The sequence below is a fragment of the Dama dama genome, chromosome 30 (assembly GCF_033118175.1).
Source record: "Dama dama isolate Ldn47 chromosome 30, ASM3311817v1, whole genome shotgun sequence".
Lineage (NCBI taxonomy): Eukaryota > Metazoa > Chordata > Mammalia > Artiodactyla > Cervidae > Dama > Dama dama.
The window spans coordinates 85199689-85214256 of record NC_083710.1 but is presented as its reverse complement, the minus strand read 5'-3'; the positions used below and the strand labels follow the sequence as shown (position 1 = coordinate 85214256).

Here is a 14568-nt window from a genome sequence, read left to right as displayed (position 1 = left end):
GAGTTAGTGATGGACAGGGAGGCCTGGTGTGCTGCAGTCCATGGGGTTGCAGAGTCAGACACAACTGAGCGACTGAGCTGAACTGAATGCCTTCACATATATCCTTTCTCAAGAGGAAGCTAGAAGAGGTTTTACCACAGAACACACAGGAGATGGAAAGATACTAGCCTTGAAGACAAGAGTGATGTGGTCAGAATGCAAGAAGTCCTCCTCGCAGCCCCCAGGAGCAGGAAGAAGCTTGCAGTGGACTCCCCTAGACCTTCGTGAGGGAGCACAGCTGCCAACACCTTGGTGTGGGGATTTTCTATTTCCAACCCTTAGGTGAACTTTGTGTTGTTTTCAGCCTACCTAGTTTGTGCTAACTTGTTACCTTAAAACATGGGCATATTTTTGGAATTGGACAGTGGATAGAGGCTGGAAGAATTTTGAGGCACATGATAGAAAATGCCTGGACTGCTTTTGAGAGACTCTAGGTAGGAATATGGACTTTATAAAGTGCCTCTGGGCACTTCTGGTTAGGGGTGGGAAGAAAATAAATAACATGTTAATGGAAACTAGAGGCAAGGAATTCCTTATTATATAGTGGGAGAAAACCCAGCTGGATTGTATCCTACAGTTGTGTGAGAGGCAGAACTTACGTAATGATGATCTTCATGTATGATTGAAGATACTTGTAAGTAAAGTGCAGTCTTGTTTCTGCTCATAATTTATGTAAAATGAAAGAAGAGAGAAATTGAGCAAAGAACCAGGAAGTAAAATAGATGAGAACTTGATGCTTGTTCTAGAAAGAAGGCCAAGGGTATGACTGGACATCTTCCTAATGCTGAAAAGGTTATGCATGTAACTCAGAGGCTACCTCAGCCATTTTAGCAGAAGCCAGGAGTAGGTGAGATTATCCAAGAAGGACCCGTGGCAGAGCCTGTTGGCTCATGGCCAGATGTGCCTAGGAGATCAGCAGAAGCACTGCCAACACTGACTGATAGAGAAGACACCGTGGCAAAAGACTTTCAGACTCCATAACAGATGAAAAGGTGGTGTGAAGTCAGAACAGAGATGGAAAGATGCTGGCGGAAGGAATGTGGCCCCGGAATGTCAGCACCTTGATTCTGCTGCAGTGATAACTGCCTGCTGGATTCACTTCTGTCGTTTTAAGCTCTCCAGTTTGTGGTAATATGTTATAGTGCCTACCGGAAACTAACGGTTATAAAGAGAACGGAACATTTGTAATAGAGCTGAGTGTGTGTAAGTTGACTAGTAACGACATGTTTATACATTTTAAGAGATGGGAAAACATGATATGGCATCAAATTTAAAGGTCAATTTAAATATCTTAATTTGAGATGGGATGGTGGGCAAGTTAGGGTTTTCAGGCATTGAGAGGCTTGTTCCCAGATGATAAAGTAGAAAACTGATTTAATTATGTTGTATTTTCGGCAACAGTTTTTTAAAAAACTGTGAACATTAAATGTATTGACATTGTGCGATATGGTGTGAAGGACAGAGGCTATAGAAACAAGAAAGCCACTGAGGTCAGTGAAAAGGTGGGCACTTGATAAGGTGGAAATAGAAATAGTAAAGAGAATAGCTGAACTCGGTGAGTGGTGAGGGTGTGCAGAGGGAGGAAGAAGAGGAAAATGCCAGAGAAGGAAGTCCGCACTAGGAACCTGGAAGGCTGGGTGTGATCATGCTAAGAACCAGGGGTCACCAGGCATTGAAGGAAAACTCACAAAAGGGATGAGTATTGAACAAGACAAGCAAAAGAACTGAGTAAAAGAACAGAGAATTTAGGGCACAAAATTAAAAGAAGTGCATCTAGAAGAGTACAGTTTCTTTTTTGTGAAATTTTAAGACACGAATGGTGGAATCCTGAAAGTGTCAGCTATCTCTTTTGGCAGTAATGACGAGCAGCCTCTCCAGAGATCTGGAAGGCAGTGATTTCTGTACCCAGTGTTTCATACCATGCTCAGTATGGTATGTTCATACCATGCTCAATTACCAGGCAGTTCTTGAAGCAATTGTTTGTACTTTAGGTAAAATGAGAGAGGAGATGTTATCTAACATTGAAGTTTGGAAAGTATGTTTGTTACAAAGGTAGCAAAGGGGAATTAAACTGAGCAGAAAGGGGACTAGATGGAGGGTGGTTACTATTTCTCTTTAGATGAGTAGCTAATGATACAGTGATGGTATATATCCTCAGAAGGTGTCAGTCAGAATAACTAAATTAACATGGGCCCCTGGGGGGAAAGAGGGTATCACTTTTTTCAAGCTCCCTGCCCACCCCCCCCCCCCACCTTTTTTTTTTTTTTTTTGGCCTTGTGTGTGAATAACATAGTTTGCTAAGGGTCAAAACTAATTACATCAGATTTTCTTTTTAATATTTTTTAATCTAAAATGGAACCTATGTTGTACTTGTTAATACAGGGGAGGGTGTGTTAAAATTGCAAAATGGCAGAGTGAAACATATGCTTTGGAAGGTTAAAATGCAGAAATTCACATTTCCAAGTTAGGGGCATGATTCCTAATTGTAATTTTTTTTTCCCCCATTATTCCTGTTATCACTCCTGATACATATTTCATAAAAATTCATACATATTCCAAGTAGAGAGTGATGGTTTTCCGTATCACTATTTGCTAAAGAAATTGTAGCTAAGAACCTTGATCCACAATTGCAGACAGTGTAAGGAGAATGCTTAGAAAGGAGTTAATTTTTAAAAAGGTAATAGAACCTCTGGCTAAAGAGGGACAGGGAGACAAAATCCTGGGAGAGGGGCTAGGTAGACCCTTCTATTATGGCAGTATACTCTGCTTTTGTGTATTTCATCTCAGCAGTCGTTCTTTTGAATAGGGTGAGGGTTGAAAACCTTTCTGAGACCAAGCAGGGCCCTGGGTGCAGTGGCCGGGAAGGCTGGCCCCGCTGTGACGACTGGCATCGTCGGTGTGGACCTTTCTCTCCGGGCGCCGTGGTGTGAGAGGACTCGGTGCTGTCCCTCGGTGTGAACACGCCTGTGCGTGCCCTCCCCCTCCTCTGGGATAGTGGTTTCTTCTGCGCACATTGGAAATGAAGAGGGGAGAGGGGTCGTGTGCACTTGCCTGCAGACGGGGTCGTGAGAGACAGAGCAGCAGGCCAGTTACCTGAGAGGGCTGCACGGCTCCGAGGAAGCCCTGGCCAGGCGGCCGTGGAGCCCGCCACACGCAGGGGACAGGCAGGCTTCATCTCCTAAACGCCACTGCGTTAAGATGAGCGAACACTGGTTTTTCTCAACTGGCCTTTTTTAATATGAAATGTACTTTATTGTCAGGGTTTATCAATTTACCAACATACTCGTTAACTTGCAGTTGAAAAGGACTTTGTAATTTTATCAGTTCAACATAATTTTCTTATTTTAGAGGTAAAATAATGGTTTTTCTTCTTTGGTCACTGTACTTAGGCCTCAGATATTTTTTGTTTGGCTTAGAGGATAATTTGTAGCATTTATAAAGTATTGTACTTTACCGTGTGCTCTCATAATTATCTTATTTCATCTTGTAATTACCCTATGATATAATTACTCTGTGATCATTTCATTGTTATTGTCATTGCTATTGGAGTCATTATTTATATATAAGGGCCAAAAAAAATTAAGATTTCCCCAAGATTATTGAAGTACTGAATCTTAAAAACCAACTTTTATGCATGTCAAATTCTTCTGTGTTTTACAAAAGCCTTGAGTGTTTTACAAATAGGGAGCCTTCCTTAATATATTAACAATTGTTAAAAAACTTACTTCAGGCCACATTTTGGGATACATGTTCTTTACACAAAGACACTTATTTCTGCACTGTTTTATTTGAAAATGTCTGTTTTGTTACTCTCTATTTTCTTCTTGCAGTTCTGTTGAGATATAATTGACATACAGCACTGTATGGGTTAGTGTATAGCCTAAACATCTGGCTTATGAAATGATTACCATGATAGGTTTATTGAAAATTCTATATTTTTTCTTTTTTTGCCAAAAAATATGCTTGGTTTAAAGCCGTAACGACAAACTAGGAGTGTGTGTGCATGAGGACAGGAAAGATGTGCTTCACGGCTGAGAGAATCGTGCCCTGTCTGGTGCTGGGGAGGCGCCGTGCTTCGCTGGCCTTGGGCATCGTGTCTCAGTGCTGAGCACCACCCCAACTTAGTCATGCTCCCTGCTGCATAGACTCTGCCCTCGCCTGTATCTGTAGACTTAATGAAAACGAACCTTTTCTTTTTCTTCACTCAAATCTGAAGTTAATTTCAGTACAGTTGGAATACTTTTTTCTGTCTGTGAAGGAAGTTGCTTTTTAAATCTTGTTTAATTTCTTTGATTGGTAATATCACATGATTCTGGATTTAACAGCTACACAGTATTTTCTTTTATAGGGTTTTTCCAGTCTTTTACAAACCATGTTGCAATAAATTTGTTCAATTTTGCATGTATGCAAGTATATTTATAGAATAAAACTAGTAGAAAATGAAATTGCTGGATATAAAAGTGCTATGAAAATGTAGTTTGGGGTAGATAGTGTCAAAGTGCTTTTCATAAATTTCTCAAGTGGGTTGTTGAGGTTGTGATATAAAATCCTTCAATCCCCAGGGTTCTTTCTAATATGCTTTCCTCGAGGCTGAGTTAGAACCTTAGGGATGTTTGTATTGGTGAAAGTTTCAGAAGCACAGGCATGCACCCTGAGAGTCTTTACTCCACCTTGATTCAGCTGCATGTGCCATGCCCTGGCCATCTAGAAAGGAATTTCAGGAAAACAATGGAGATGAAAGCAATGAATTTTTGACTTTGGAAATATAAAGGCATTCAGATAACGTAGTGAATATTTTACGATCAAGGTCAGATAGGGAAAAAAGGACAACTCAGTGATAACTGAGATTCAGAAGTCCAGGGTTAGAGCAGGTTTTCCAAACCTTGGCACTCTTAAACTTAAGAGTTAGACAGTTGTTTGTTGTGGGGGCTGTCCTGTGCCTTGTAGGATGTTTGGCAGTCTGTTTCCTACCCACGAGATGCCAGCAGCAATCCCCCAGTCGTGATGACTCAAGTCACCACCACACACTACCTGATGTCCCCTGGGGGAGAGTGGAGTGGAATTGCACCTAGTTGAGAGTTTAAGGAAGTGGATGTGGTATCTCTGGAGAGAAGAGCGGCTTGAGGAGGAAGGAGCTGGCGAGAATGGCCTGCATTTTCTTGGTGCAGAGAGGAAATCTGTAGAGAACACAGGAAGTTGGTTGCTTGAGACTGAAGGTGTTGAAGGCATTGCAGGAATTAATTTTATTGGTGTCTATTGAAAATAGCCAAGGAATCTCAAGAATACTGGCGTGGGTAGCCTATCCCTTCTCTAGGGAATCTTCCCGACCAGGAGATATACCTTTAGGTTAAAGATAAACCTTGTGGTTAATTTTCTTGAAATTGGACTGCAAGGAGATCAAACCAGTCCTTCCTAAAGGAAATCAGTCCTGAATATTCATTGGAAGGACTGATGCTGAAGCTGAAACTCCTAATACTTGGGCCACCTGATTCAAAGAACTGACTCATTGGAAAAGACCCTGATGCTGGTAAAGATTGAAGGCAGGAGAAGGGGACAACAGAGGATGAGATGGTTGGATGGTATCACTGACTCGATGGACATGAGTTTGAGCAAGCTCCAGGAGTTGGTGAAGGACAGGGAAGCCTGGCATGCTGCAGTCCATGGGGTCGCAAAGTCAGACACAGCTGAGCGACTGAACTGAACTGAACTGATTGAAATTCACATTTTATAGTCAGCCAAGTCAGAAAGGTTTTGTTGTTTTTCTCTCCAGAAAAAAGTTTATTATTTTTTGGTTGTCAGTATGACAGTATAATGTAGCACCATTGAGGATCTTTTTATGCCTTTCTAATTACAAATTTAATTAAAACAAATTGGTGGATAGCATACTGTTTAGAATTCATGCCTCGATTTGTAATTGACAGTTTGTTAGTCCGGTTACTAAAATGGTAAATAAAAATAGGTAATAGGACAAAATGTATACTGAGCTCAAGGCATGATTATAGAAACTTCTTTTCATCTTCAAAATGTTCACGTGCTTTCCTAACGATTTGTTCATGTATTTTTCATAAAAAACAGTATTGGAAAATGTTGGAATAATTTATAAGGAGTTCTTTTCTACTTCGTCAGTATTTTTCCCTGATACCTTCTATGTCATCTTCGGCAAGATTTTTTTAAACATATACTTTTGTATACCCCTTTTGATTAACTTGTCAGAATATTACAAATAAAAGATAAGATTCTAATTTTTTACTTTGAACTTACAGGCTGAAGAACAGTTGAGAATTGTTGAAGAACAAAGAAAGATTCATGAGGAAAGGATGAAACTAGAACAAGAGCGACAGCGTCAACAAAAAGAAGAACAAAAAATTATCCTGGGCAAGGGGAAGTCCAGGCCGAAACTGTCCTTCTCGTTAAAAACCCAGGATTAGACTGCAAACTCTGAACTTTTTACAAAGAAATATGGAAAAACTTTGTATGGTAGCTTCATGTTGAAGTGGTTTTTTTTGTTTTGTTTTTGTTTTTTTAATTTGGAAAATCTGGAAAGTTAGCTTGTTTTAATAGGGGCTATGCTCTACAGTTCCTTTTTTCCCCCCCACCCACCCCCCCCCCCAACCCCCTCTTAACATCCATTAAGTCAGATCCTTATCAGATCATTGGTACCTTCTAAAAAGCGATCTATTTTTCACCTGTTGGACTGTTGTGTTAGTGGTCTGAGGAAGAACAGATCACTGGTAAACTATGGATGGTCTGATAAGGTTTTTACTGACCCACTGACTTTAGAGTTATACTCTGTTTACTACATCATAATGCTGGTTTTGCTGACTTTTTGTTTTTTTATATATTTATAAAAAAAGAAAAAGTTGGTGATTGCATTGGAAGCCCCAGGGTGTCACTGGACCTTTGTGGTGTATTGTTAACCAGTGTCTCGTGATACCGTTGCTCTTGGTGTTCCTGACACAGGTAAGGAAACAGTTGGTCAGCTCTGGTACAAAATACATATACAATTCAGTATTGTCTCTGTTCACCTTGTTTTTATTTCATTGACAGAATCAAACCAGCATTCCCCACTGTGTAAATAAATGATTTTGCTGAATAAAGTAAAAGTCTTAAATTCATATGTTGAAGCAATTTTTTTTAAAGTTCTGTTAAGTCTTAAAGAGGGTGGTTTACTTTTTGATGTCAACAATCTAGAAATCCTAGGACTATGCTATATATTTCTTCTAGCTGATACTTTTAACATAGGATTTATATGTACTTTAAATATACTTGAGAATTAGTATTTAATGGCTATTTTTACAAATACCTAATTTATGCTGACACAAGAAATTATGGCAGCAGTATTACCTTTAAGAAAGATTAAGCACCCAGAAAAAGATTGAAATTCTCAATCCTGCACCTCTATTTTAGGATAATAAGTATTGTCACCACAAATTATACTTAATAAAGACTAGAAAAATGCTTCTAAAATTTACAGTATCTTAAATTATTTTCACAGTGGGCCATCAGAAAGAACTTAGCTCTGTTCTTTTACAAAAGGCTAAGGAGGTCAGATCGCCCTCAGTGGAGGGTACCTGCACATTTATTTTTGGGAAAACACATTTCAACTTAAAAGTTTTTCTTTTGTTTTTGCATGTGGTATCTTATAAATGACTTTTATACACTAGAATCTGCCTCATTTATCTTTACATATGTTTAAGTCAACTGGCATTACAACATTTATTCAAGAAAAGGAGATAGATATAAAAAAGCTGCCTGAGATACATAGATAGGTCATCAAAGTAGAGAAACCTTCCAATATTTTTGAGACAGTTTGACCAGTCTTTTAAAAGTGAAAACGTAAGTTAATGATATGACTAAATGCTAGATTATTTTGTGTGTGCATGCTTTAGTTTGAGCTCTTCATGAGTCTAATTGTGCTAAGGAACAATAAACTAGGTTTAAATATCTTTAAAGATAGAATTTTAAATAGGCATGAACTGTAGTGAGAACTGACTTTTAGTAAACATGGTACCTTCTACTCTTAATAAAACATTCACTTTATTTACCCTAAAGAATTTAGGTTGCATATGAATCCTTTTTTTAATCTCTAAATTAGGTTAGCTTTAATTATTTTATGATTCTTAACACTTTTTTAAATGTAACTTTTTTTGGGGGGGGTGCAGATCCGTTGTTCCTAAGTTGTGTATTCAAGTTTTTGGAAATGTTTATTTAAAAATTGTTTTGCTATACAAGTGTTCTAAACATTGTATCTAAGAGAGTAGTCTGGACTTTAGAATATATGAAATCAGCTTATGCGTGCCTTTTTTATTTTTAAAAAACTTCTTCCTGCCTCATATGGTGTGAAATCACAGTGAGTTGCTTAGTAACATATTGCAGTATCCCTTTGCTGTTGGAGACTCCCGTCCAATAATGAAATTGTTCCTGCTCCAGGCTGCAGGAAAGAGGATGGAATTGTTAATAAAGTACACCCAATCTTCTCTGTGCGACAGCAATGTGTAGATTTGTTTTCTTCATTTCCACTGCTTTTGTATACATATTATAAAAGTTCAAATTCTTTCCCAAACTATTAGCAGTTCAGATGTTCCTTAATTTATTAAGTATGCTTTTCTTCATAATTTGTTTTTTAAAGTTATAAATTCTTACTGCATTACAGAATTAACTAATGATTTTGTTTATTTTTATTACAGTATTTAAAATATGTAGTTATTGCCATTTATATTGTGGAGTTTGCAGAATGAAATCAGTTGTATAAACTAAACCTTTAAATTAGCTATGTGTGAGGACTCTTTAATTCTTGCAAAGAGGGGAAGGGGTTTGTAGTTAAAGATACACTGCTCCAGTTTCTCTTGTGAAGACAGCAAATTAGGCTCTCCCTGTCTTCAGTTAATTTCTTAGTTATACTAGTACTGTCCATAGCTTTTCTGTGTAGCCACCAGTAATTTTAAGAATATGCAAATAATTTAGTTTACAAAAAATAAATTTTTTTTTTGCAAAAGAAAATTTGTACTACTTTTTAAATTTTCTGAGGTAAAATGAGCATGGAATCCTGGTCAGTTGAGGTGTATATATTGTTTCCAAGGCTTTGTTTTATATCAGAGTTCTCAACTAAAGTTTCTCCAAAGATGTTAATAAAACCAGAGTGTCTGTCATCGGTTGTCTCAATTTTCTGCTCGTTTACACCCAGAGCCATCCATCTGTTTTATCTGTTGGCCATGAGGAATTCTAAGACACAGTATCAATTTTTGAGACCATCCAGGAGGCTTGTGAACGCTCAGGTACCAAAGTATGACTGATTAGCGGAAGGACCAGAGCCAGTGAAGATGCAGGCTCTGGGAGGAGTATGAAGGCCGAGCAGAAGGCCCACTCTTTCATTGGTTGAATTGCCACTTGAGGAGGTGTTGATTCTTCACCATCACCTGTGGTGTTCATAAATGTTTTTGTTTACCCTTGCGCTTTGAGTGTCACTATTTTTTTTTAAACAGCCTGTGGTCCAGAGGCACAGAGTTGCCAGTGGAGCTGTAGTTTGTTTTATACTCAGTGTTCCGCATTGTATGTTGTGTAGCACATAGCCATAATTGCTTTTCAGATGGTTAAATCACGTTGCCTGATCCATCTACTGTGTGTGTATAATGACTAGAAAGAGTAACTTGCAGCTAGGAAGCAATGGAAAGGGGGATACAGACAAGCCAATAGGATTTAAAAGTTGGTGTGTGTGTAATTGAATTTCATGGGAAGTTGTTTTATAAGATTGTTCCTTTCCTGAGCCTCTGGTGGTTGACCAAGGGATGCTGGAACAGTTTCACTATTTATCCTTCCACGTCTGAAGCCAGTAAGTTTCAGAGTAAAAGTAAAATCAATGTTCAGGTAGTTTTCACTGCCATTCAAGCAAAGGTGTGTGTGTGTGTTCAGTAGCATCAATAACCTTGTAAGATTGCTGTAACTGCTGATCACTAAGCCTGGTTTATTAGGGTTAGAACTAAATGGATTGATTCTTTGTATACATTTGGGTAATGATTGTTGCCCTCCTCATTTTCCGGGCTTTCAGGATGGATTAAATTAATGACAACATGAATTAAAGGAATATATAATTCCAATTGGTTCTAGGTACTAGGAAATCTCTTACTGCAAAGTGGGATAAAGGAGCAAAAATGGTTTGATGGAGACTGCTGGTCAGTAATAACCCTTACATGTTGAGAGCAGAATTTATTATAATACACAGTATGTCTGTATCTTATCGGTGCACGAAGTGGGAATCTCAGCATGTTCAGTCACTAAGTTGTGTCCAACTCTTCCCAACCTCACGAACCATAACCTACCAGGCACTTATGTCCTCCACTATCTCCCGGAGTTTGCTTAAATTCATGTCCGTTGAGTCGGTGATGCTTTCTAACCATCTCATCCTCTAGTGCCCCCTTGTTTTGCCTTTAGTCTCTCAGCATCAGAGTCTACCAGTGAGTCAGCTCTTCGGATCAGGTGACCACAATACTGGAGCTTCAGCATCAGTCCTTCCAATGAATATTCAGGGTTGATTTCCTTTAGGGTTGACTGGTTTGATCTAAAGTGAAGTCTTGTGCCAGGTTCCAGAGGTAGTTGGAGCCATACCTTTCTTTCCACATACAGTCCTTTTGCATTAATAATATTATAAAAGCAGTGATCATTTGAGCTAGAGATTTATTAGATTACTGTATGTTTGCCCAGTCGTGTCCAGCTCTTGGTGACCTCATGGACTGTAGCCTGCCAGGCCCCTCCATGGAATTTCCCAGGCAAGAATACTGGAGTGGGCTGCCATTTCCTTCTCCAGGGGATCTTCCTGACCCAACGAGCAAACTCACTTCTCTTGCATATCCTGCTTTGGCAGGTAGATTCTTTACCACTGGAAAGTCACCTTGGAAGCCACCTGTAGTAGAAAGGAATGGTATTTTGGTTCTTTAAAGAGTATGTTAGGGTCTATAAAGTATGAGTTGTCATGAAACTTCCCAAAGGGAAAAATAACTTGACCAAGAACCCTATGTAATGACTAATAATTTTTTCCTACCAAACTAATAAGTAGACACTAACTTAGCATGCTGCAATGTGTAATAATGAGAATTTTGTAAGTTGATAAGGCAGGAATGTGTGGCAAAGTTGGTCTTACCAGGGAAGAGACCAAGCAAAGTGGCACTCTGGGGGAAGAGCTCTTACAACTTTAGTAACTTGTATGAGGTGAACTGCATGTAGTGCTGCAGAGACTTCCAGCTATGTTGGAAAATTCATGGCTTTGACAACATTTAATCAACAAGAAGCAAACATCAGCAATTTTTCTGTAATGTTAAACTTAGATACAACATTTCTTTATAGTTTTTTGAAAGTTAAAGATGTCTTTCAAAGTCTTGGAATACTATACAAGGAATATGTAAGAAAACAAGTTCTAAAGACCAAAGCTTGAGTATGAACCCCAAAGGGGTAGGAACATGACTAGTAAGGTACATTTACTTGAGCAAAATTCATTGCCCTCTTATTTTTAAAACTATTAACTATCAAACTTTTATATCTATGTTTATTCAAATTTATATCCAACTTTTATATTTTGGTTGTCTCTGAAGTCACCCAAAATTTGACTAGACTTTTAAAAATTTCTTCCTTAACACTAGAAGTAGTTGAAGTAATGTTTTTTGCTGAAATAAAATGTCATTTTTAGATGTAGGGTTAAATATATGCTGGTAGAATTACAGGTTTTCAAAAACCATGTTTCTCTTAGAATTGTAAAGAAGTCCAAATACAAAGAGCTATTAAACTGACCAGTCCAGCCAGATGGGACTGGTTTTTTTCCCCTTGTATGATAGGCGTAAGATAGAGACAAGTGACTTGGGGTAATGCTTTTAATTATTGAAATTAACTAAAGAGCAGTGGTGTTGCTACTGCTGGTACTTTAAACATAGTTTCTACAGTTATTTTATGTTTACTGAAAGTAAGTTAATGCGTATTCACACTAAAGTTATGTAATAGGAATCTTTTTGTGTAACTTTATTTTTTGGTCAGATACACACTTCATTTTTTAAAAATGAAGCCATTTAAACGTGCATTTACATTTCCCCCAAGGTAAAATTCTCTGGATGTGAGAATATTTGATTGACTAAAAATGGAAGCCAGGGTTATTTTCAGACAATGCAAATTTCCTTTATTTCCTCTGGTTTACTTGGAGAGAGGATGTAGGCTCTAAGAGGTCAGAACTTAAATTTCACAATTTCATAAGTTCGATAAAGGTGAAACAGCTATTGAGACACTCGGTTTTAGTACTTTTTAAGGGTTATAAGCTAGCTTTATATTAAATTTCAAATGAATCCCTTAAATGTTTGTGAGCTTATTTAAAAAAAAAAAAAAAAAAAAAACTTTTGCTTTTGTGAAATATACTGCCTGTTTGCTCCGGGTTTTTCAGTCCTCTGGGAGTCAGGATGACTTCCAATAGGTGTGCTGTCTTCGAGACTAAAATATTTTCGCAAGTTGGAGTCTTTCATTGAAAACTAGCAATTGCAGAGAATACAGTTGTTTTCTTCTTGTAAAGACTTGTTTGGAATATGAATGAATTGGGTACCTCGCCTGCCTTGGTATTTTCAGCCTTAACAAAGTAGTCTTCACAGAAGTTTTAACATTTAACATTTGGACATTCGTAATGTCCAAAAACCGAATGCTGAATGCACCATAAAACTCTTCCAAACTTACTACAAAGAAGAGGGAAAGGGAAACTCATAACTATCTAAACGAGATTTTTTTAAAACCATATAATTAGTTATGTTTTAAATTTAGTGGATAATCCGTCTTAAAAATTTAGAATTCGTAGCAATAGTAGTGACTGGTTCTTTGCATTTAAAACATTAAGGGCACCCTGGTGTAGAAAGGAATTTTTTAAAGCATGCTGTAGGTAGGTATACAACATACATTTTTCAAACTGAATCGTTGCAATCAGTACGGCGCCTCGTCCCCGCCGCGCTCCCGCGGCGGTTCCTCACTCGGGCGATCTCGCCCGCGGCCCCTCTGCGCGGCGGGGCGCGCGCGCGCGCGGAGTACGGGCCGCCCGAGGGTCCCGCTCCTGCCGCGGAGCGCGCAGACCGGCCGCTAGTGGGCGCTGTGGGTCCGCGGAAGCCGCGGTGCGGCGCGTCCCGGCCGCTCAGGGGGCCCGCGCTCCGCCGGGACTCGGAGCGAAGGATTCCCGCCGCCCCTCCGCTTCGGCGCTGTCTGTCCCGGTCACCCCCGAAATTCGCGATCACCTTGGGGAGGTGTGAGCGTGTCCCAGTCAAGGAGACGGTCCGGCGGCGCGCTCGGGGAGAGGCGCTGCCTTCGGGGAGCCAGCGCCCCGGGGCTCGGCCGCCCCGCCGGGTCCCCGGCAGACGCGCTCTGCCTCTCCCGGCCCCCGCGCACTGGGATCGGGCGCCCCGGCCAGCGTTTGGGGCAGAAATCAGGTGTGCGAAGCGTCACCGACAGGCCCTGGAGAGGGGGTGGCTAGGGGCTGCGCGAGGGGCCTCGAGCCCCTCTGCGCAGTTTGGGGGGGTGTCCCCCGCCTCTTAAGGAGGAAGACCCTCGGGAAACCCACCGCCTTCCCCTCCGCAGGGAAAAGGGGCGCCCTCGCCGTGATGCTTCTGCCGAACTTTAGGGCGCTTGCGGGGCCCTGCGATCGCGGCTTCTGGGCGCTGCCGGGCGCTGCTGGGCACGGGGACAGGTGGCCCGCGCTGTCCCCGCTCCCGCTCGCCCGCCGGGCCGAGCGTCTCCAGGCCGCCGCTCCGGGGGCGCCGGGGGCTCGCGCGGGCGGGTCCCCCTTGGCCCCGGCTCCTCCGCGTTGCCGCGCTCGCGCCGCCCGCCCGGGGCCGGGGGCGGGGCTCACCTGTCAGCTGGCACCGCCCACTGTCGGGTGGGGGCGGGACGGCGGCTGACGGACAGACAGGCCGTCCAACCAGGTGGCGAGGGCCCCGCGGCGGGCCAATGGGTGGCGCGGCTCGGGGCGGGGCTCCGCGTTTATAGCGCTCTGACAGCGCGCCGACCGAGCGGACTCAGCTCGGCGGGGACGGCGGCGCCGGCCGGAGCGAGGAGCTGCGCGCGGAGCTGCTCCCGGCGCCCTCCCCGCGCACAAAGGGCCCCCCTCAGCCCCCAGCCCCGCGCGCGCGTCTTGGCGCCCGCGGCGAGGACCGAGCCACCCGCTCCTGCCTGCCCCGCGGGCTGGGATCGGCGAGGACTGTGGAGGCTCCCCGTGCGCCCGGAGGCGCCCCTCGCCGCTCGCGCCCCGCGCGCGCTCCGGGACATGGAACGGCGCCGAAGCGGCGCCCGCGCGCTCGGGCCGCTGCCGGGCCCCCTGGATCTATAGTGCGAGGCGGCCCCTCTCGGGGCGCCGCGCCCGCCGCTGCGTCGTCTCTCCGCCTTTGTGTCCCGGCCGCGCGCCCTCCCCGCTTCCCGGCGCCCGGCACCCTGGAGCCGCACGGGAGCCGGCTGTCCGAGCTGCGTCCGGCGCGGCGCCCCGGAGCCCCGAGCCCGCCGCGCCGCCGCGCCCCGCGCGTGCGCTCC

The 14568-nt window shown here is 42.4% G+C and overlaps 1 protein-coding gene across 1 annotated transcript in view; it reads left to right on the top strand.

The window, feature by feature from the left end:
* ARGLU1 (arginine and glutamate rich 1) overlaps positions 1-7154 on the top strand; it is a 28825-nt gene extending 21671 nt beyond the window's left edge. The window contains exon 4 of the mRNA XM_061133425.1: positions 6303-7154. Within this exon, the coding sequence (XP_060989408.1) occupies positions 6303-6467 (165 nt within the window). The 3' untranslated portion in view covers positions 6468-7154. The remainder of the gene's footprint in view (positions 1-6302) is intronic.
* Positions 7155-14568: the final 7414 nt, after the last annotated feature.